The sequence below is a fragment of the Phocoena sinus genome, chromosome X (assembly GCF_008692025.1).
Source record: "Phocoena sinus isolate mPhoSin1 chromosome X, mPhoSin1.pri, whole genome shotgun sequence".
NCBI classification, from domain to species: domain Eukaryota; kingdom Metazoa; phylum Chordata; class Mammalia; order Artiodactyla; family Phocoenidae; genus Phocoena; species Phocoena sinus.
Window position 1 is genome coordinate 18,467,015 of NC_045784.1, and position 23,881 is coordinate 18,490,895.

At 41.2% G+C, this 23,881-nt stretch overlaps 1 protein-coding gene and 1 pseudogene across 9 annotated transcripts in view; one reads left to right on the forward strand and one right to left on the reverse strand.

Annotated features, from left to right (window-relative positions):
• Positions 1 to 14,351: 14,351 nt before the first annotated feature.
• Positions 14,352 to 19,223, reverse strand: LOC116747802 (annotated as a pseudogene).
• MBTPS2 (membrane bound transcription factor peptidase, site 2) overlaps positions 19,082 to 23,881 on the forward strand; it is a 99,588-nt gene continuing 94,788 nt past the window's right edge. For 8 of the 9 annotated variants that reach the window (XR_004348030.1, XR_004348029.1, XR_004348028.1 and 5 more), the window contains exons 1-2: positions 19,099 to 19,296; positions 22,143 to 22,291. Coding sequence is in view for 6 of the 9 variants with exons in the window: in XM_032619463.1 (XP_032475354.1) it covers positions 19,222 to 19,296; positions 22,143 to 22,291 (224 nt within the window). In the remaining 3 variants the exon portion in view is untranslated. Of the gene's footprint in view, positions 19,297 to 22,142; positions 22,292 to 23,881 lie in introns of all 9 variants that reach the window. The other variant, XM_032619465.1, reaches the window with a different exon arrangement.

Here is a 23,881-nt window from a genome sequence, read left to right on the forward strand (position 1 = left end):
GCAGAGAAAGAGGAACTAATTCAGTCCTACAGGAGGTGGTGACATTTACATTGATGGCTGGGAGAGGCAGATACCCTGTCGTAAGTGGGGGGCGGGGAGACAGGGGTGGGGAAGGGAGAAGGGAGAGTGCGGCAGCACAAGGCAGTAGCATGGATGAAGGCTTGAAAGTGAGAAATAGTATGTCCCATAACTGGACCTGAAAGATGATCAGGAGAATAGAGTGAGAAGAATGCAGTGAAGGAGGTGGAGAGGTTGCAAGAGAACAAGGTGGAAAATAAGAAAAAATAAGATTGTGAGGGGTTTTGGACTTGACCCTAAGGTCAAGGAAAAGTAGAATTGATTGTTATTCCCAATTCTTCACTCCCTTCATGTTACAGAAGTGATCATGCCCTCACAACGGGCAGAGTGTACGTCCCTGCCTTTGGGTTTAGCAATGTGACTTGCTTTGGCCAAAGGAAAGTTAACAGAGAAGGCCAGAGGAAGCTTGAAGGAGCTCACCTGGTTTGACTCCCCCTCATGTGCCCCTGCCATCAGCTATGAAAAGGATATGCTTTGGGTAGGTGCTGCCCCTTCAGCCTGAGCCCTAGGATGACAGACACTTCATGAGCTAGAACTAAACCCAGCCAGAAGCCTGAGATCCTACCCAGCTGAACCCAGCCTTGGTGAGCTGAACTGCCACTAACCCACGGACCCGAGAGCATGAAAATAATATCTCTTTTGGTAAGCCACTGAGATTTGGGATTGTTATATGGCAAAAACTGACTAAAATACAAAACCATGGCAAAATTTTCCAGAGGGGAGTGACATGGTCATCGTTATAATTTAGAACACTCCCTGGCTCCATTATGGAGAACAGACTAAAGGAGAGAGGACCAGTTGGAAGCGGTGTAGAGACCATTTGGGACGTGGTTTTGTTAATCGAGAGAGAAATGATGGTGGCCTTGCCTAGGGTGTCAGTGGGAGGGGACAGAGAGAAGTGCTAATACCTGTTTAGTATTCCTTTTGTGCAGTATTCTTGTTTTGTGGGGCTTTCTCTTTCTAACATAAAACCTATTTTCCTCTAAGACCAAGATAAGCACAATCTCTCTAATACATTAGAGCTCAACAGCCTATTTAGCAGTCGAGCTTCATTTGTTCATTCGGGTATTCATTCTACTGCCATTTGTTGAATGCCTGCCGTGTGAATAATAAGATATGACATCCCTGCCATCCCAGCACCCACAGTTCAGGAAACAGAGACAGACACGTAAACAAATAATTGCAATAATAAGTTGGAAGTACTATAATAAAAGTGAGAATAAAACCTACAGGAACATAGAGGAGAGTATGATCCTTTACTTTATTAATGTTCCTGGAGACATTTATATTCATTCGTGTGGGCGGGGGGTTTTGTCTTTTTTATTCACTAAAATATCTCAGGTACCTAAAAGAAAATGCCTAGCACCCATGATTAGTAGATGGTTAATAAATATTTGGTTTTTGTGTTTGGTTTCCTAGACTTTGGCTCAGATTCACCCTCTGTCTCTCTCCGGTCTGGACTACCTCAGATAGCATTCCCCGGGGAACCGAGTTGATGGTCAATAGTTGTGAGTAGCAAAGAGAGTGTCGGAGGAAAACTGAGAAGACATCGCACTGGGCCACCAGGAGGCTGCTGTTGACTTTTGAGGGCAGAGTTTTGATAGAGTGCTGGGGTAGGAGACCACACTGTAAGAGCAAGTGTCCTCATCCTGCTTTTTTGGTTTTAAGTTCTCCATCAGTGGGGATTAGCATACTCGCCATATGCACTGTAGATGTGGGAAGGAAGGTACACAGCTAAGAAGGGCTAGAAGGATGGCTACTACCTTAATGGCATTTACCTTAACGAATTCACCCTGGTCTATGTCTGGCCCTCAGTTGTTACTGTCTATGAGCTTTCTCTCAGAGATCCTGATTCATGCTAACCACAAGGGACTAATAAATATTATGCACTAATACCCTTCATGATTAATTTTTATTGAGAAATATGACTGTTGTGTGGACTTTTTTTATTCTTAGCTGTCTGACCAGTATACTTTTTCCTTTAAACAAGCTATATGGGTTGTCTGTTTGTCAGAAGGTGGCTTGAAGTATATGGAATTAGAGCAAAGAAAGAGGGTTTAAATGTTAAAATACAATCAGGTTTTTCTTAACCTGACTTAGTTTCATGGTTTGAAGTGTCAGACATTTTGGGGGGTATTTATTGAGACTCCCAGAACCTAAGGTGTACTAACGAGTACACAGGCTACAGCTGGCCCTAAAGCACTGTCGGCTACCCATCCTGAACACTGCTATCCAGAAAGAGCTAGGACTTAGTTTAGTGCACTTCATTCAGTAGGTTTTAGAGAATGTCTCCCCAGGACAGTGCATAGAAAGGCACTGCCCATGTCTACCTAGCTCACCCTGTTGTTTTCTAGGCTCCATTGCTGGCCACCCTTGTTTCTGATTCACTCTTGGGTCTCCATGAAGCCTCTGTAGGGAATTCACTACATCAAGGCCATGGGACCTTCCCACGTGGAATGTTTTAATACAGCAGGGTAGAATAGGCAAATACAATTTGTTAAGAAAGAAAAACAAACAAACAAAAAAACAGCAAGTGAAGTAGTGCTAAATAAATAAAATTTGGCTGGCTCTTCTTATAAAGCTGGTCGTAGTACTACAATAATGGCACACTGATTTTAATTGGGGGTTACACCTCCATGACAAGGGATTAGGGAAAATTTCACAAGTATTTGTTTGAACAATCTTTGGTCTTCCAATGAACCACAAAGTAAGACATCATTCTGTCAGTGGTGTATTCACCTTTACATCTCCCCCAACTAACCCCTAATTAAGCAGTTTCAAGATAAAATTACATGGCACTGAATAAAATGTAAGCACAAGCTTACATTTTAAGCTTATCACAATAAGCTTTGATTCTTGTCAAAATCAAGGCAAACAGTATCACTATAGATCACTCTTTTTGTCGAAAATCAGCCTAACCCAGGCACTTACTGCTCTACAGGTTATTGGAACAGAGTAGCTGTTTTCTTTTCTTCCCCCCCACCCCCGCTGCGTTGGGTCTTTGCTGATGTGTGCGGGCTTTCTCTCTGGTTGCGGCAAGTGGGGGCTACTCTTCATTGCGGTGTGCGGGCTTCTCACTGTGGTGGCTTCTCTTGTTGTGGAGCACAGGTTCCAGGCGCCTGGGCTTCAGTAGTTGCAGCATACGGGCCCTAGAGTGCGGGCACTTCATTAGTTGTGGCTCACGGGCTCTAGAGCGCAGGCTCAGTAGTTGTGGCACACGGGCTTAGTTGCTACACGGCATGTGGGATCTTCCTGGACCAGGGATTGAACCTGTGTCCCCTGCATTGGCAGGCGGATTCTTAACCACTGTGCCACCAGGGAAGTCCCCAGAGTAGCCATTTTCAATGGATGGTTACATCAGAATCAACTGGTAGAGGGAGAACAGCTATCTCTTACAACTTTTAACACCCTAACCAGAAAAGGAAGTCCTTTCATATTTGTTTAAATCCCTTGGTTTGTTAGTGTTGCTACTAAAATTGGTACATGGTTTCCAGTTTGTCGTTTTTCTTTTAAGATATCTATCTTCTTCAGATATCTGGTTATTTTGGCCTATGAACGTACATTCCCTTAGAGGTACTTGCTACTTGGCTTGGTAATATCTACAGGTAATGACTGAAGGCCAGGCCCTAATCTGGGTCAGCTCCAAAGTTCAAGGGAAGTAGCAAAAAAAAAGTACTCCCTATAAGCGAATCCTCAAGGAAGGCACTAAATATATTATGTGCTGGGGACAGGATGGTGAAATAGAGTCAGTCGCCTGTTGACTCTCGTCCCACCAAACAAATTCTTGGGTTAGAGGTACACCTTTGAACCCACTTGGAGAAGGCAGCCTCCATCAGCTATGAGGGTCTGCAGGGAGTGCACCCTGCCCTCAGCCACTCCGCACCCCAGAAGTGCCTCGGCTGTACTTAAATCACTCCCCTGACCCCACTGCAACCACAGCTGCGTGGCTGTGTGTGTGTCCCTCAGAAGTCCTGCGTTTGCTTTTTTTTTTTTTAACATCTGTATTGGAGTATAATTGCTTTACAATGGTGTTAGTTTCTGCTTTATAACAGAGTGAATCAGTTATACATATGTTCCCAAATCTCTTCCCTCTTGCGTCTCCCTCCCTCCCACCCTCCCTATCCCACCCCTCTAGGTGGTCACAAAGCACCGAGTTGATCTCCCTGTGCTATGCGGCTGCTTCCCACTAGCTATCTATTTTACGTTTGGTAGTGTATTATGTCCATGCCACTCTCTCGCTTTGTCCCAGCTTACCCTCCCCTTCCCCATATCCTCAAGTCCATTCTCTAGTAGGTCTGTGTCTTTATTGCCATCTTACCCCTAGGTCCTTCAAGACCGTTTTTTTCCTTAGATTCCATATATATGTGTTAGCATACGGTATTTGTTTTTCTCTTTCTGACTTACTTCACTCTGTATGACAGACTCTAGGTCCATCCACCTCAACACAAATAACTCAATTTCATTTCTTTTTATGGCTGAGTAATATTCCATTGTATATATGTGCCACATCTTCTTTTTTTTTTTTTGCGGTATGCGGGCCTCTCACTGTTGTGGCCTCTCCTGTTGCGGAGCAGAGGCTCTGGACGCACAGGCTCAGCGGCCATGGCTCACGGGCCCAGCCGCTCCGCGGCATGTGGGATCTTCCCGGACCGGGGCACGAACCCATGTCCCCTGCACCGGCAGGCGGACTCCCAACAACTGCGCCACCAGGGAAGCCCGCCACATCTTCTTTATCCATTCGTCTGTCGATGGACACTTAGGTTGCTTCCATGTCCTGGCTATTGTAAATAAGAGCTGCAATGAACATTTTGGTACATGACTCTTTTTGAATTCTGGTTTTCTCAGGGTATATGCCCAGTAGTGGGATTGCTAGGTCGTATGGTAGTTCTATTTGTAGTTTTTTTAAGGAACCTCCATACTGTTCTCCATAGTGGCTGTATCAATTTACATTCCCACCTGCCAGGAGCCCTGAAAGTGTCCCAGCCTGGAACCATCTCATATACTAATTTCTCAGCTGGGGGTGGGGGCTGCCAGACCACACAACTAGTGTAAATACAGAAAGAAAACCACCTGAGGAAAGGTGGTGATTATTAGTTCCTATGGAGCTTCTACATGTGTGGGGGTTTTTTTATACATATATGTGTATTTTTTTTTCCTCCACTCAAAACTCAGACAAGGGCAGACAAGCTTCTTTGTTTTCTGCCTCAGCTGATGGATGGCTTTGCTTTCTACTCCACTGTAGCCTAATCAGGGTCCCAAGTCTGTACAAGGTTTTTAGTTCCAATTCCCCATCTTGTCTGTGCCCAGAGCCTTTCCTCTGTACCCCAAAAGCTGTTAAAACCCAAACCCAAAGTTACGAGTACTTGGTTACAAAGATGGGCGTACCCTCTTCCTCTTCCAGGAAAAATGAAGTGTCAGCAGCCACTCACCATGGGCAACTGTAGGTCTGGCTCTGATTTTGGCCCTTCAGTTTTTCCCTTACTATCCTAACTATGCATTTAAAAGGATGCTTGCCTTATTTTATCTGCCACTTCTAGGTGGATAAAAGGGATAAAAAAGGATAAAAGGAGCAGAAAGGCTTGCAGATTATCCAAACTGCCACATGGCCGAAATGCAGGCGGTGTCGAAGCTGAGGGAGCCTGTAAACATGGGCGTGTCCACACTCTATCCTCAGAGAGTCCCAGCCTTGCATCAGGCCAGGGGCCAGGGTCAGGGGTACTTTGAAGACACACCCCCACACCAAGCAATTCTGGTGTGTGAACCAGCTTAAGAACCACTGGAACACAAAATCACAAGCTTGGATAATCATATCATGTGAGGAGACTGTTTATATTTTGCAGGAAAACATGCTTTGCCTATTTTTCAAAAGAAATGAAAAATGTATTGACATCTACAAAGATAAAATGCTTTTGCTACAGAGGATTGCCTTTGGGTGGTTAGTTCTTTTTACAGCCAATTGGATGCAGAAGACCCTGTTGGAATTATGTATCATTATATAGTGTACAATTCCATTTTCTAAAAGGGTAAGAAAAAATAGATGTTTACCTCATATTTCCTGCTTGAAAACTCCTTGGCCAAAATTTTGCTGGGCTCTGAGAACATTTTAAAACTTTTATAGCATTTGCTTTGCCCTGTCAATATGCTGAAAACCAGTATCAGAGATTTTGACCTTTGGCAGTGTTTTAGCTGAATGAATAATAATTCAGCAATTTTTAATTGTGTCACAGATAAGATAACTAATTAGATGAAAATTTTCAAGTGCCAAGTACAACTGCTCTCTAATTTGCCATTCTTACCAAAACCCATTAGATCTGAATAGATATAATGTCCACTGTGAATATTGTACAGAATATTGCACAGAATTTGTACAGAAGGTACAAATTAAATTTTTCAAGTCACCTATCAGAATTATTTTGACACAATTTATGCTTTATGCAAAAGTAATAAAAATCTAAATTTAAAAATTAGCTTTCTGTAAATTTTATTAGTTATCAAAAAATATTAGAAAATAAATGCAGAATTTTCTTCTCAGTTATTTTATGTTGACAATCCTCATTATCATATCTAAGCAATGTGTTCTTGCCCCAAATTGAAGCAATCAGAAATCTATATTCCTTATACTATGTGTTTTATATATGATATCTCATTTATTCCCTGCAAGAACCCCCTGCTCATATTATCCACATTTTACAAATGAGAAATGAATTTGCAAGACCGCACAACTAATAGGTAGCAGAGTTGCAATTTGAACCCAGGCCATTGAACTCTAGAGCCTATATGCTTAACAACAAAACTGCATGGCTCTTAAATTTAAAACCTAAAAAACAAAAACACACAAGCAAGAAACCTACTTAAGGAACATTCTAGGATCACAGTGTTTAACATCAAGTTTTGTAGGCTCGATCCCTCCAAATATATCCCAAATCCAATTACCTCTCACTGCCTTCACTGCTTCTCACTGGGACATTGCAGTAAGGGACCTCAGTGGCCCTCATGGCACAGTGTTGGTCTTGGGATCAGGAGTATAGACATCACCTGGAAACTGGTTAGAAATGCAGATTCTCTGCCCTCCAAGTCCCAGACCTGCTGACTCAGAAAGTCTGGGGGTGGGACTGGCGAGCTGTGTTTTAACAAGTCCTCCAGTGGAGTTTGATGCACCCTCAAGTTTAACAACTGGCTTAACAGAATGATGCATTCGTCCAGTCTTCTGACAGCTTTGCCTACTTCAGACGGTCTCTACTGAACGATCCATCTTCTAAGAGAGAGAGTGTTCTATCTTTATGGAGTAAAGTTTCACCTTCAAGAACACAGTGATCTTCTTGAATTCTTCTCAGATATGTTCTTCCTGCAACAGCTGAACTGGATCTGCACAAATCCAAAACCTCAGGCCTCTGACCCTGATAATTTCCAAGGCTTCATGTACCCAGTCTATGCATAGAATCTTTTATGCTGAAGCAGAGTTTAACAACAAAAATAATTTTAAAGGATTTCTGATGTCTGCTTGTGCCCCTCAAAGAATGTTAAAGGTGACTAAGATTAAAGGACTGAAAATACCAAGTCCGTACATGTCAATAATATACAATAAATTAGGGGGAAACATTTTTTTAATTTTAAAAATATCAAGTCTAGACAAGGACAGGGAGCAGCCAGAACTCTCTTGCATTGCTGGTGGAAATGTACATTAGTACATCTGCTTTGAAAAACTGTTTGGCAACAAATACTAAAGATGGAGATATGTCCACTCTAGGATCCAGTAATTCCACACCTGGACATATACCCAACACAAATGAGTGATTACGTCCACCATCACATATATACAAGAATGTTCATAGCATTGTTATTCGTAATAGCCAAAGACTGGAGACACCCAAATGTTCATCAAGTATATAGTCCAGAGAAATAATTTGTGAAATACTTCACAATGGTAAAAAAATAATAACCTGTTTTGCTACCTACAACAATATTGATCAGTCTTACAGACATAATGTTGAGTGAAAGAAGGCAGACACAAAAGAGTACCTACCATATGATTCCATTCTTATGAAGTTAAGTAAACAGACAAAAACTAATCTATGGTGAGAGAAAGCAGAAGAGTGATCACTTCCTGAGTGCTGGATTGGGAAGGGGATGAGGAAGAGCTGTGGGGCGCTGGTATGTTCTGTATCTTCATCTGGGTGGTGGTTACACAGGTGTAGACATATGTAAAAATTCATCAAGCTCAATCCTTAAGATTTGTACGCATGACTGTATATGAGTAACATCTCAAAATAAAAGAAAAATGTGAAATCAGCGAAGATTATGAAAGTGGATCCAGATTATAACTGACAGCAACAGCCCTAGAGTCAGCTTTCCTCTCCTCCCCGATTCCCTCACACACATACTTGCTACCGTCTCTCTGACTGACCAAATCCCCAACCTCTCTCTGACATCCAGCCCTTAGTTTGTCCTTTATCTCTCCCTTCTTTTAACCTTAACTCCAGGTTTGACTTGGCTTTCCACTAAATCCTTTTCTCTTGTCGGTCTCTCAGGACCATCCCTTTCTGAGTCCATCTCGTTCTCCCAATTCCGCATCCTGAAAAATCTCAAATAGGACAGCAAGGACAAAATTCTCTTTACTAGATAGTTACAGGGAGAGAAGTAGAGAATGCTCAGCCAGTAATGTATCTTTTCCTCTCTCACACCCTCAGTTATGAAGTTAATTGAACTTTCCTAGGGCAGAAATACCACTGAGTAATTATTTCTTTTGAATGATAGTGGGCACCAGTACAAACAACTGGCTTCTCACGTAAAAGGCAGTAAACTTTGGTCTTGCTCTTCTTAGCAATATCTACTGGCCTATACTAGGAATTCCATGCAGCGTGTTTGTGTTTGTTTGTTTGTTTTTTTGTTTTGCTGGAGACTGTAAAAGTAAAGTTGGGAATTAGCATGGCTTCTGGAGAATAGTAGAAAAGCCGAGTTGTAGTTTCCTAAAATATGAATATTGGCAGCACATGTCAACTTTGAAAGGAACTGGTCATAGGCACAGAGTACAGAGGTAATCAATAGCACTTCCCTGGTGTAAGTTCCCAATGTTAAATTTATAGTCATAGACCATTTTTTTCTCCCCCTGGTATCTGAGAATATCTGGGGTTTGGCACATATATTCTCAAAGGTCTGTAGTAACTTATCCTTTTAGAACAGGCCCACAGGAGGTAACCAGGAGCAGGGGGCGGGGGGGGAGTAGGGAATTATTATTTAATGGGTTCAGAGTTTCTGTTTCCGATGATGGAAAATTTCTGGAAATAGACAGTGGTGATGGTTACATACCATTGTGAATGTACTTAATGCCACTGAACTGTACACGTTAAAATGGTTATTTTTTAATAATATTTATTTATTTGGCTGTGCCGGGTCTTAGTTGCAGCACGTGGGATCTTCATTGTGGCATGTGGGATCTTTAGTTGCAGCATGCGGGATCTTTTTATGTTATGTATATTTTACCACCATTTTTTTTAAAAACTGGTCCATAGGGACTTCCATTTCCAGCAATATAGCATATTAGCCATCCTGAAAAAACCTTCCTGGGACAAAAATACATAAAGCATTGGATAAAGTACTGTAAATATTTCATAAATGCGTAGTAGAGGTAGTGGAAAGTAAGGGAAATCCTCAGAGGTTTTTGTTTTCTTTTTTTTAAAGGCAAGATGAAAAAAACATAAATCCAGAGAGGTGAGATCTAAAGCTGGTGTCTGCCCTGCTGTCATCTGCTGACCTTGGCTATATGAGTGGGCCTTCAGTAGGGGCAGAAGATAAAGCTCAGAGACTTGGAAACTGGACCCTTGGTGAATGAACTAGAACAGACCAACCACTCCCAGAATGTGACCTTAATGAAACTTGCCTAACTTGGCCTTGGCTATAAATAGAGGAGAAAAAAAGTCTCCCATGTAGTTTTCTGATTACAAACTGGACTCTAGTAGGTTTGAAGCCCATACATCTTGGTCATTCCTATTGCTCCCAGATTAGGCTTCTTTTCTACCACCTTTTTTAAAATTTGAAAAATTATCATAGATCAATTTTTGGGGTAGAACACACCCAATTCATTCACCTGTTCTTCATATGATATATTTTTCAGACCTCTTATCCCCCTAACAGTATCCCTTTGGGTATTTTCTAGCTTGTTCCAGTATCTCCTTAAGGAGATAGTCATATGGAAAATAGTAACAGATTTAGCTCAACCGACAGACTAGAATGGAACTATTACCACTCATGATTGACGTTTTGGTTATCTACCACTGAATAACAAATTAGCCTAAAACTTAGTGGCTTGAAATGACAACAGTTATCATCTCACTATTTCTGTGGGGCAGGAATTTGGTTGTGGCTTAGCTGGGTCCTCTGGCTCAGGGTCTCTCACAAAGTAGCAGTCAAGTTGTTGGCTGGGGCAGCAGTCATTCTCAAGGCTCAACCAGGGAAGGATCTGCTTCAAAGCTCACTCTTGTGGTTTTGCATAGGATTTAGTTTCTTGAGGCTGTTGGTCTGGGGGCCTCAGTTCCTTGCTGTCTGTTGGCTGGAGGCCACCCTCAGTTCCTTGCCATGTGGGCCTTTCATCAGAGCAGCTCACAGCATAGTAATTTGCTTCATCAGAGTGAGAAAGTGAGGAGAGCCAGAGAGAGAGAAAGGAAGACAGAAGTCACAGTCTTTTATAACCTAATCATGGAAGTGACATTCCATCATTTTTACCATATTCAGTTTGTTAGAAGCATGTCACTAGGTCCAGCCCACACACAAAGGGAGGGGATTACACAAGGCGTGATTACCAAGAGGCAGTGACCATTGGAAGCCATTTCAGAAGCAGCCTACTACAACTGGACATCAACTTCTAATCTGAAACCTAAAATTGTGACCTACATTAAGGATTTAGATTTAAGTGACCCCAGGTTAGTGAGGTCCTTAGGTACTTGGAAAAGTAAATGCCAATTATCTCTGGAGAAACTTACCTCAAGCTCAGGTATTAAGTACTTCCACTAGATAGAGTTCCAACAAACATGAGTTTGCAATAAAAAAGAAAAAAATGCAAGTCACCATGAATGACAATTAGCAGAAACAAAGAATCAGATCTGCCAATGCTACAGATACTGCAATTATCAGATACACAGTATATAACAAGCATGTTTAATCTGTACAGTTAAAAATATGGCTAAGGAACAAGAGAAAGCAAAAAATAGTAAATCAGATTTGAAACAAAAACAAATATAATTTCTAGAAATGAAAAATAAAATAAAATAATTGAAATCAGAAAATCAATAGACGGGTCAAAACAGCAGATTAGACACAACTGAATGAAGTAAGAAATAATGAACTGAAAGATAGATTTCAAGGAATTACCGGGACTTCCCTGGCGGTCCAACGGTTAAGACTCCACACTTCCAATGCTATCCCTGGCTGGGAACTAGGATCCCACATGCTGCGTGGCACAGCCAAAAAAAAAAAAAGAAAGAAAGAAAGAAATTACCCAGAATGCAGCAAGGTAAAGACATGGAAAATGTTAAAGGAAAATAGACATGGAGGATAGAGAAGCTGTTACATCCAATCAGACTTTCAAAATGAGATGAACAAGGGAGAGAGAACATTCAAAGAGAAGATGGCTGAGAATTTGCCAAGTTTGATGAAGGTGACAAATCTTAAAATTCAGGAACCTAAACTGTGCTGGTCTTTCAGCTCCACACCCAGGCTTCTATTCCCTGTAAGGCAGCACTGGGGTTGGGTGTCCACAATGCTTTTCCAGGCTCTTCTAGCAGCTGGCTTCCTCCTGGGTTCCACCAATAAGAAATGCTGGTATGTGATCAAAAGGTAGGAGGAGGGTAACAGCAGGAGTTCCTCTCTCTCTCTCTCTCTCTCTCTCTCTCTCTCTCTCTCTCTCTCTCTCTCTCTCTCTCTCTCTCTCTCTCTCTCTCTCTTTTTCTCTTCCTTTTACTCCTTCTGGTCCCAAGCCCTTAGCAACAGCCACCCATCCATCCCCAATAGCATAGCTGTTCCTGAGATGGTGGCCACCTGCTCCACCCTCCTAGGTTCTGGTAACATAACCTCCTCCTTTTGGTGCCTTGAACCCTAGGGATGTGCTAACTATTAATACTTTCTGCTTTCTAATCTCCAGGCTACCTGACCTTTGTTCCTCTTTCAATCTCCCAATACATGTGTAGCCGATTCCTTTATCAAATCCTCTCTGTTTTGAAGTACCTAGCAGGGCTTTTGTTCTCCTGCCTGGACCCTGATTCATATAATGACGAATTCCAAGCAAGTTAGACAAAAGAAATCTATACCTAGACACACCAAAGTCAAACTCAGATCAGTAGAAAGAAACTAGAAAGAAGACAGATTGCCTAAAAGAAGTGACAGTTGGACTAACAATAGACTTCTCAACAGCAGCAATGGAAGCCAGAAAATAAGTCACATTCTCAAAATGCTGAATGAAAACAACTTTCAGTCTAGAATTATATGCCCTATAGAACTATTATCTACAAATAAGAGGGAAATCAAAATATGTTCAGAGAAGCAGTAAGAGATTAATTTTAGAGCCTGCTGAGTTAAATAACAGGGGTGTACTTATGTTTAGTTTACGCCTTGGGATTTGGGCCCTCAACTTTGCCTTTGGAAGTCCAAAATAATAGACTTTATGAGAAGGCTTTAAGAAGAGAATTACTAGGACTGCCCTGGCAGTGCAGTGGTTAAGACTCAGTGCTTCCAGTGCAGGGGCCGCGGGTTCGATCTCTGGTCAGGGCTGTGCGGTGCGGCCAAAAAAAAAAAAGTAGAGAATTCCTTATACTTCTATGTCTAGGGAAGCTAAAGTTAAAGAAAAATCTTATTGACAGTATCACTGCAGACCACAAATCAGCATGCTTTTTCCTTTAAGGACCAGATAGTTAATATTTTAGGCTTTGTGGGCCATTAGGTCTCTGTCACAACTACTCAGATCTGTTGTTGTGATGCAAAGCTGCCAAAGGTAATGCAAACAAAGGAGTATGGCTGTTTTCCAATAAAACTTTATTTACAAAACAGGCAGAGGGCTGGATTTGATCCCCAGGCCATAATTTGACAATTCCTGCTACAAACTATGAACTATTTTCAGTAGTTGAAGATGATGGATTTTTCATATTTGCTGAAGCTATAAATCCTAGTTGTTAAGTTCCTTCTAGAAAATATGGTATTGAGAAACTTCCTGAATTGTATTCTGCTATGAACAAAAATGCAATAGTATTAAATGTGCCACTACACCTTGGACATCAGACACTTGGATATGCAAAAATGACTATAAGTCATATTTAAGTCTAACAGTATTGTAGATTAATAATGAATTCAACTCTGATTCTGTTCAATTGTTGAGGCCTCCCTCACACAGCTATCAACATAATGCATTCTGACTGAAGAACTACTTATAGGATGGAAAATCAGTTTCAAAATGTGTCAATTGTTATGGATAATAGAACAAACGTGGTAAAGGGTAAGAGTGATTTAGGAATCATAAGCGTACAGTGTTTTGTTCATATAACCTTCAGTACTGTAATCCGAAAGCAATTATAACTGTCTATAAGCAGAAAGATAGTGGGCCACTGCCTCATACTTCAGTCAAAGACAAAAATACATGATGTACAAAGGTTTTTTTTTTTTTTCCAAGAAAAGTTTAGAAAAGTTTATTGAACATTATTCCTGCATCACACTTATTGAAAGAAAAACTTAATTTTCCCTGAAGGCACCCTGTCATTTCACATGATCTATACCCTAAAGATTTTTGTATTAAAAATACAGGTTAGGGCTTCCCTGGTGGCGCAGTGGTTGGGAGTCCGCCTGCCGATGCAGGGGACACGGGTTCGTGCCCCGGTCCGGGAAGATCCCACATGCCGCGGAGCAGCTGGGCCCGTGAGCCATGGCCGCTGAGCCTGCATGTCCGGAGCCTGTGCTCCGCAACGGGAGAGGCCACAGCAGTGAGAGGCCCACGTACCGCAAAAAAAAAAAAAAAAAAAAAAAAATACAGGTTAAATATGAAATTAGTAAACCGCAGCATATGAAAGTTCATGCTGAGCAAAAACAAGTCCAAAAAAAAAGCTACCATATATCAATAGAATAGTTCCTACAGTATGTTTCCTATGTAAATCATATTTGAATGCAATTTTCAGAACCATATTTAAATATATTTTGCAATTTGTTAACTGTAGGCATCCACATTTTTCTTCCACCACATAATCTGTTCCTTTGATTAAGCTGGCAACATTTGCTAGGATCCACAAAATGCAGCAAGTTCACAGATATTTCTCAAGATTTGAGAAATCTGGTCCACCTTTAGGGTAGTTTCCTGAGATTTCTGCTCCGCTGAAGTCAAAACGAGGATTTTCTTTCTGGAAGTTTTCTCTGCATTTGGTCTTGCACCCAAGGATCAGCTGCATACTCAGATTCCAGAATAGAAGTCCAACAATTTGCTGCATCTCTCTTTGTAAGAACAATACGGACCATTTTTCTACCCTCCAGAGTCCACGGGTTCCCTCATCAGCTATCGTAGAATCAAAGAGTTTGCCCTTGAGGATCTCGTGGCCACCCACGGCCAGCGCCACATGCCGGCTCTGCAGGCCGCACTGGATATCCTGAGCGCGAGTGCCTGGCGACACCTGAACTTCAATGAACACCTCCTCCAAGATCTGGTACCACTGGCCCCATGGCGTTCGGCATGGAACCGCCCCATTGCGCTCCTCAAACAGGGCTGACACACTCCAGTCGCCTCCTGGCCCCGGTGGCCATCCAAAGGTTTTTGAATCGTCTTGTCATATATTTAACAAGATGTTTAAACAAGATGGAATAGCAGCTACTACGTGTTTAAAAGCCATCTAGAGCAAAACTAAAATAACATGCTTTTTAGATGAAAACAATGTATCAACTTATTAAAATTGCTTGCAGAGAAAAATACTTTGCTTTCTGGAACCTGAGGAAAAGTAATCAAACTGATGACTTCAGAGTACAAGTATTTCTTACATGACAGTGGCTGAAAAGATTCTCTTATCATTCTACTCCAGGAAGATGCTGAGACTGGTGTACATGAAATGAAACTGAAATATAAATGGAAAACCCCAGATGACTGGTTTCTTGAAGGCCAATTGTATTGCTCCTTTGCCACAGTTTTAGAACCAAGGTTTAAGGACAAATTTTATTCACATGACCGTGTAAAGCAGCAGTTGCAGGCAAATATTGTGTGTGTGTGTGTGTGTGTGTTTGTATATATATTTGGAGTAAAAAATATAAGCGTGGATAATACTTTCAGCAAAGATTCAAAAAAAATTTTCTTCACCTGGGACTAGAAGCTTCCGTCTGTGGGACTGCTTCAACCAAACTGTACCATCATCAGCAACCACACCAAGCTGAGGATATAAAATAGAGATGAGGGACTTCCCTGGCCGTCCAATGGTTAAGACTCAGCATTTCCACTGCAGAGGGTGTGGGTTCGATCCCTGGTTGGGGAACTAAGATCCCACATGCCGTGCGGCGCGGCCAAAAAAAAAAACCAACAGACATGAGCCTTTATCTTAGTTAGTTCCTATTAAAGAGAAGGGAAAGCTTAATAATTTTGTGGCGGCATCAATACTAGCAGTATCCCATAATGGCAGCACTAACCAAACATTTTCTGTTACACTGCCCTCCGTAGATGAAAGAGAGAATCTATTTATGTGGTAGATGGCACTACTGTTTAGTTCCAGGTATATTTTTCTCTACTTCTAGGTATACGGAGGATTACACTCCTTCTGCCCTTTAAATTAGGAACAGCTATTTCACTAGTTTTGGCTCATGAAGCTGGAGTGGAAGGAACATGTGCATATCTGGGCCATAGCATTTCACAGCCAGTGGTAAACACTCTAGTCCTCTCTCTGCTGCATTAAATCCTGAACCTCACTTTGAGAACTGGGCATGATAAAATGGAGTCTCCATCAGTCTGCCAACCCCTGTTGGATATGCAGCACAAACAAAAAATAAATCTTTCTCATTTTAAGCCTGTGGGATTTTAGGGCTTATTTCCTAAGCATAACCTAGCTTATCCTGACTGGTGTAAGTTAGTATCATAAACATATAGTATAATGACCCCAGAAGCAAACTATCAGCTTACATTGATGAGAAATAAATACTCCTGAAGGGGATGTCAAACTCTAAAAATCTGAATACTTACATTTTAACAACAAAATTATAATATTTTAATATTATCTAATTTTTATATTTCATGTTGATTCTGGTATCTCAGAAGTTTATTATATAATAGTGATATTCTGCTTCAGCCAAATATTGATTTTTAACATGTAGCTGGTTTTTGTTTGTTTGTTTTCAGCCGCGCCATGTGGCATGTGGGATCTTAGTTCCCTAACCAGGGATCGAACCCGTGCCCCCTGCAGAGGAAGCATGGAGTCTTAACCACTGGACAGCCAGGGAAGTCCCTAACATGTAGCTGTTTTGCATTCAGCCAAAATGTATTTTTGGTGCCTCTCTAAAAAAAATATACTAAATAGGGCTTCCCTGGTGGTGCAGTGGTTGAGAGTCCGCCTGCCGATGCAGGGGACACGGGTTCGTGCCCCGGTCCGGGAAGATCCCACATGCCATGGAGCGGCTGGGCCCGTGAGCCATGGCCGCTGAGCCTGCGCGTCCGGAGCCTGTGCTCCGCAACGGGAGAGGCCACGACAGTGAGAGGCCCGCGTACCGCAAAAAATAAATAAATAAACAAACAAATAAATAAATATATATTATATATACACACACATACATACACTAAATAAAAATGATATGAATAAAAGCCTGGCTGTGCGTCCTTCAAGATAGTTACTTGACAGAAACCTGAAACTATTTGTAAATTAGGTCACATTTCTTCTAAGGAAGAATACCTTGATCTTATGGAATACAGGTGTTTTTTGCTGCCACCTTGCATCCTAGGTCTTGTCTCTTCTGCTGCCACCAGCTGGCTTCCACTACTGATAAATTCCAGAAACCAGCAGGATTCTATTCAGTGTTTTGTTTTGACTGCTGGGTCCCTGATGAGAACACCAAGTCAGCTGAACAAGTAAAATTTTAGGTTGGGAACAGAAAAACACAATCAACTCATTTCCTACATATTTTGGGTAATCAGCCACACAGTAACTGGTTTTTGTCCCAGCAGGTGGTCCAGACAAGGCTTCAGGCTAACAAAAGAGAAGACATTTTAATTCTTAAGTAAATTTTCTCATCCTAGGAAAGAACAGTGTTAAAAGCTACAGTCATTATACAAGAGCAAACAAAGGTCAGTTCAAATACAATAGTGTACCAACAGTCTTAGTGTAGTTTTAAGCTCTAATAACTTCAGAAGTACAAACTCTATGAATTTACACAAAACATCACTTGAAAAATAAAATTATTTAAATTTCTTTCATGCTTCTTTGGTCTCGGGAATTTTTGAATAATAAATGTAATTCAATTTTTTGTTTCAGTCAACGTTTGCCATCCTCAGGGGGACTAAAAAATTTGAAATTTAAAATTACTCGAAATTCACCAAATTAAATAGTGTAAAGGAAATTTAAATACATTTTCAAGTGATGCTTTTTGCAAGTTTTCGGCATTTATACTTCTGAAAGTATCAAAACCTAAAACTGCACTAAGACTTTCGGGAAACCTGTACATGGAAAACTGTGGAGTCACAGGGTGCTTGAATATAAACTTTTATAATTATACCTAGCTTTGTCCAAAATAAATTGAAAGATTTTTAAAACAACACATGTACACACATATAGGCAAGAAGATGTAAAACTGAGTCATAAGGTTTCTTGAAGCTAGGGAGATACGGTGCTAAATTATTAAAACTTTAGGAAAAGTATGGGAGAGTGAGGCAAATGAGTAACAGTATCTGTCATACAGGTTCCTAGTATGACACTATATTTTTACTTTGAAGAAGGCTGAGGGTGCAGTTTCATTTGGGATACTTGTTCTTAAGCTAGTATTATGTTCTCAATATTTCGGTATTAGTATTACTATTGCTAATGATGATTTTCCAGAAAAGTAAAAACAAATAACTTTTAAAGACCTGGGCCTTAAGAGAATGCAAAAAACAAAGAAACAACAAACAAACAAACAAAACTCCATAAATACTAGTTTTCCTTCCGTGGTTCTCAGTCTTGGCTGCACAATGGAATGACCTGAGTTTAAAAAATACTGATGCTTGGATCTCATTCTGAAATTCTGATTCAAGTGGTCTAAGCTAGAGAACGGGCATCATGAATTTTTAAAGCCCCCTGGTGATCCTAATGTTACAGCCAAGGTTGAGAACCACTGCGCCAGGTCAATATATGATCAGGTACACGTCAACAAAAAAATATGTACAGATGTTCAGAACTTTTTTTTAATGTAGCACCAATCTCAAATTTTATAATGGAAGAGATTGAGAAAAGAACCTAAAGCTCAAAAAAATCATGTTGAACGAAATAAGTCGGACGCAAGAGTGTACTTATTGTATGATTCTATTTACACAAAGATTTAAAAATTAGAAAAGAGGTGATGGGAGGGCGAGGAGAGGATTAACCGGGAAGCGAGCGAAGAAAACTTCTGAGATGGAAATGTTCTCTATTTTTATTAGGGTACACAGATACATAGTTATCAAAACTCATCGAAATAGTTGAGATCCGTATTATGTTTTCGCTATATGTAAATTACGCTTCAATAAAAAGAACGAATAAACATAATTAACTTAAATCTGGATACCTATGACAGAGTCTGAGCGGCGGAGACGATTATTATTTGGGATTACCCAAACCCCACTAGATTAAAAGGAAGCGCAAACCCCAGACCAGAACCGGAGAATGGAGAGCAGACAGCAGGGAGGGCCATAGCCTAAGAAATCGCTAGAGGGCTGGCAGCCGCAGTCTAGTTGATACCTAGACGGCGGCGCCCGAGTGCCCCGCTAAAATAAGCCCCCACGCCCTTTTCCGGTGCGCACACTGCCGGTCGTGCGACCCACCAGAAGGATCCGGAAGGAAACGACGCCACCACGAAAAAGGAGCCGGTGGCAGCTGGGTTTCTGCGCAGATGCTGGGGCTGTAGGCGTTGCGCGGCCGGCTGGTTGCGGCTCGCAGGGAGAACGCCGGCGCTCGCCTTCCGTCCGCTGCCCCCGCCGCTGCCATGATTCCGGTATCGCTGGTGGTGGTGGTGGTGGGCGGCTGGACTGCCGTCTACCTGACCGACTTGGTGTTGAAGGTGAGGGCCTCGGGCCTAAGACCCAAGCCCGCGGTGCAAGGGCCGGGGCGCAAGGCCCTAGGCCTTTTCTCTTCCCCTGCCTTGTGCCTCCCGGGCTGAAAGCCGTGCGACCGGAACGCACGTGCGGCCTTCCGCGCGGCGCCCGGTCCCATGGAGTAAATAAAGCACGGCTGGCCGCGGGAGGGGTGTGGCGGCCTGCGCAGCTGCCGCAGTATCATTGCGGGGCTCTGCAGGCCCCGCAGCCTTCGGATCCTGCCCGGGAGGCGCCGGTAGTGGGCTCGGGAGGGCCGGGGCCCTGCCAAACCCCGCGGCGTTGCACCTGGGAGGAAATAAAATATCCTCCTGGGAAAGACATTGTTTGCCCTCTTTGTCTTTAAGGCCACGACCCTCCAGAGACTGGTATTGGAATGAATCTAAATCAAGTTGTGATTTACATCAGTGGCCTCAAACTTTAAAGTGCTTATGACCATCTGGGGTTCCAGTTAAAATGCACATTCTGATTCAGCAGGTCTGGGGCATGGGGCCTAAGATTCTGCATTTTTAACCAGTTCCCAAGTGCTACCAATGCTGCCAATCTACAGACCATACTTCAAAGTAGCAAGGCTTTAGATAACTAGTTTCTGACTACTCGAATTCTAATTTGTATCTTAGACGCCGTTTCTTCACACTAATCCCCCTTAATACTCCCACCCCCGCCCCCCACACACACCCTGGGTGCACGGTCCATTCTTATTTGGGTAGCAGATATTATGGACAGTTGTCTGACCACATGCTTCAGGCAGCCTTTCGGAATTGCATACTGGGGGTGGGAGTATTGTATGCGTGGAATAAAATCATGTAAATTCTCAAATATTTAATGAAAATTCCAATTATGACTAGTAAAACCTTCATGTTATGAATAGTTTTAAATAGAGTACTGTAGTTTAGTATTGTGTGGTTTAGGCTTAAGAGCAAAATAACTTTTGTTGCATTCAAACTTGCAAAGTGAGGAGATTATACAGTTGAATCCTTAGAGCAGTCCTTAGAGCTGTGCTCTCCCACTTCCTATCCATTGAGAGCTTGGGCAGATTACTCTCTGTTCCTCCATTTCTTCATCTTTAAAATTGGCATAATAAATGTAAAGCTCTCCTGAGATTATAGAGAGGATTTCATTAATTCATCCACATAGAGCCTTGCTACTCAACCTGAGATTCAAGGACCAGCAGCACTTGGCATCATCTGGGAGCCTGTCAGAAATGTAGAATCTCAGGCCTCATTCCTGACCCACAGAATCCGAATCTGCATCCTTATAAGATCCCCAGGTGCTTTCTCTGCACATACTTGGCACGGTGCTTAGCATGTCATGAGCAGTACAGGCCACTGCTGGTTTAAACAGTGATTTTGTTGTTTGGAAAAATAAAGCCGCATGATTTCTTCATGTTGCATGGGTGACAAAAATCCAAAATAAAAAGAATTTTTCACATCTCTATAGTCTCTGGTCCAGTGTGTGAGGTGATCAGGATGTCACTTTAATTTCAGTAACAGCTCCTAACTCGCTAAGAGAGCACTATTCCTTGAGCGAAAGACCGATCTCTCATTCAGAGTATCTGCTTGGGGAATGGAGAGACCACAGGTTTTAGGAGCCTGCACCTTCAGCTTCTCTGCTTCTAACTTGGTCTGCTGTTCCATCCTTGGTTTGTCTAGGATTTCCTCAGTAGACACCTGGAGGGGTGTGCCACTCTCCTTTTCCACGTCCTAGAAGACAAGCAGGTTTAATAACTTCACCTGAAGATTGAGATCAGAGAGCATTATGGATCCAAAGGCAAACAGATACCTATATTCAGACTCAGGTCATTTTATGACTGTGATAGGGCTGAAATATCCTTCTAGATAAGTTTCTCAAATGGATGGGCATCTATATGACAAAATACTTACCATACTTACTGTAAGAGGTAAGAGGTCAGTGGCAGTGTATGTAAAACAGCCTTATGTTATCCAAAATCTTACATTACTCAAGAAGACTTCAAACTTCCCTAAAGATAAAACTCTTTGCTAGGCTGCGTATAAGCAGCTATCTCCCCAACAGTGAAGAATGTAAGAAGTTACTGAGACCAAGGTGGCTTTAGATAAGTTTTGTGCTTTTTCATGGTCAAATTCAGCCTAATTTCTTAGGGTTGTTGCTCAGAAGAGGATAGAAAGCACCAATTCCAACTAACCTGTCCCCTCTGTTGGATTGGCTGGGGGTCTTTTTTAATTACAACAAAAGACCTCTTTCTCTGGTAACAAGGCTTCTAGACCTGTGCTGTCCGGTATGGTAGCCACTAACTACATGTGGCCATGTAGCATTTGAAATGGGGCTAGTCTGAATAGAGATGTGCTGTAAGTGTAAAGCTGACACTGAATTTCAAAGACTCAATACGTAAGTAAGTAAATAAATAGAATGTGACGTGTTTCAATATATTAATTGTATTCTGAATGATAATACCTTGATATTTTGAGTTAAAAATACATTTAAATTAATCTCTGTTTCTGTTTGCCTTTTAAAATTCGGCTACTAGAAAATTAAAAATTACATATGTGGCTTGCACTTATAGCTCCCATTATATGTCTATTGGACGATGCTGTTCTAAGCAAAGGCCAGCAAACTTTTTTGCTCGTGGGCCGTAGTTTGCCAGACCCTGACTTCAGCACATCAGCCAATCCAAGACTCTTACTTTAATATCCTGAAGAATAAACATAAAGCTTTAAAATTATAAACATTTGATTAGTCAATATCTTGCTTTCCTGTAGAAAACACTTTTATTTTCTTAAGACTTATAAATTATTCTTCAAAATTCAGTGATATGGAACTTTTCTTTCTCTCTTAGTCATCTGTGTATTTTAAGCATTCTTATGAAGACTGGCTGGAAAACAACGGATTGAGCATCTCCCCTTTTCACATAAGATGGCAGACTGCTGTTTTCAATCGTGCGTTTTACAGTTGGGGACGGCGGAAAGCAAGGATGCTTTACCAGTGGTATTCTTTACTTTCTCTTTTTGGTTTAAATTAGTCATTTGTGATCATGAGAAATACTAGTTAAATGAACTGTTTCCATCATTTTCAATTTATTGAGTTTTAAAATGTTGACAATGTAAAAACTTTCTGGCTTTATATAAATTCATGGGATTGAATCATTGTGCTTTTGCATACATTCAAAATCAAGGTTCTGTGTCTTGATCTGGATGGTGGATACATCGGTATACATATGTAAAAATTCAATGAGCTGTACGCTTCAGACTTAGGCACTTTGTGTAAGTTATACACCAATAGAAAGGCAAAAAGCATATGGAGCATTTTCCACCAGGAAAATAATCCTGGAGAATTCTCTCCCCCATCATGACACATAGAAACAAGGGTCCTGGGAGTCATAGGGCTCCCAAAAGTCTGCCGGCTTTCCTCTGTAATTCTTCTGTGATACCCATCCAGGGCAAGGATATTTAAAATACTTATCATCCAGTAAGGCATACACACAAACAAACCAATCAGGAAAATGGCCAGCCAGGTTACAGCAGCAGGGTCCTGGAGCCCTCTGGCTATACCAGGCATATCCCTTTAATTTAAAATATTTTTAAAATCATGGTTTATAGTGTTTGTGGTTAGGGGGTTTACAATGATCTCTGGGACACCCTAGAGACTGACGGTTTCTGTACTTGACAGAATTTCTAATGGCAGTAGGGGGCCTTTGTCGAAATTCCTTTCTGTTAAAAATTTAGCTCCAACTAGAGTAGGGCTAAATATAAACAATCAGGTCATCAAAAAGCAGAAAATGCAACAGCAGATCAAAGCAAACAAAATAGAAATAAAGATAAGAACAGAAATCAATGAAATAGTATACAGTAGAGAAAATCAGCAAAGCCAAAAGTTGGTACTTTGAAAAGATTAATAAAATTAATAAAACCCTACTATGACTGATCAAGGAAAAAAGCAAACAAAATAACTAAAAATCAGAATTGAAAGGAGAAACATTACTATAGATTCTGAGACTTGTTTTATTTTATTTTTATTTATTTATTTTTTGGCCACACCATACAGCTTCTGGGATTTTAGTTCCCCAACCAGGGACTGAACCCATGCCCTTGGCAATGAGAGAATGGAGTGAGACTCATTTTGAAAAACGAAACTATTGTGAACAGTTGTATACCTATAAATTTGACTATTTAGATGAAATGGACAAGTGCCTTGAAAAACGCAACTTATCAAAAAGTTAGAAAATGTAATAGATTATTCCCAACTACAGAGGAGTGATTTCTAATGTCTAATTATTAAAACAGTAGAAGAAAGAAACTGTTGTTAAGTTTTACCATGTTAATATTTAAGCTCATTACAAAATTCAAGTAAAATAAAATGCAAACAAAAGAATCGGTAGATGAAAAAGAATGGTGTCTATAATGTCAAAAGAGCTTTCGTAACTACATGAGAACAAGATCAAAACAATGCTATGTAAATGAGCAAAAAAATATGAGAGGAAACAAACTTTTTATTGGGAACAACATCAGCCTCTTCAGTTATGAGAGAATTGTAAATTATAACTGCTTAAAGAGACTAGTGCCCATGCTTCAGTCAAGT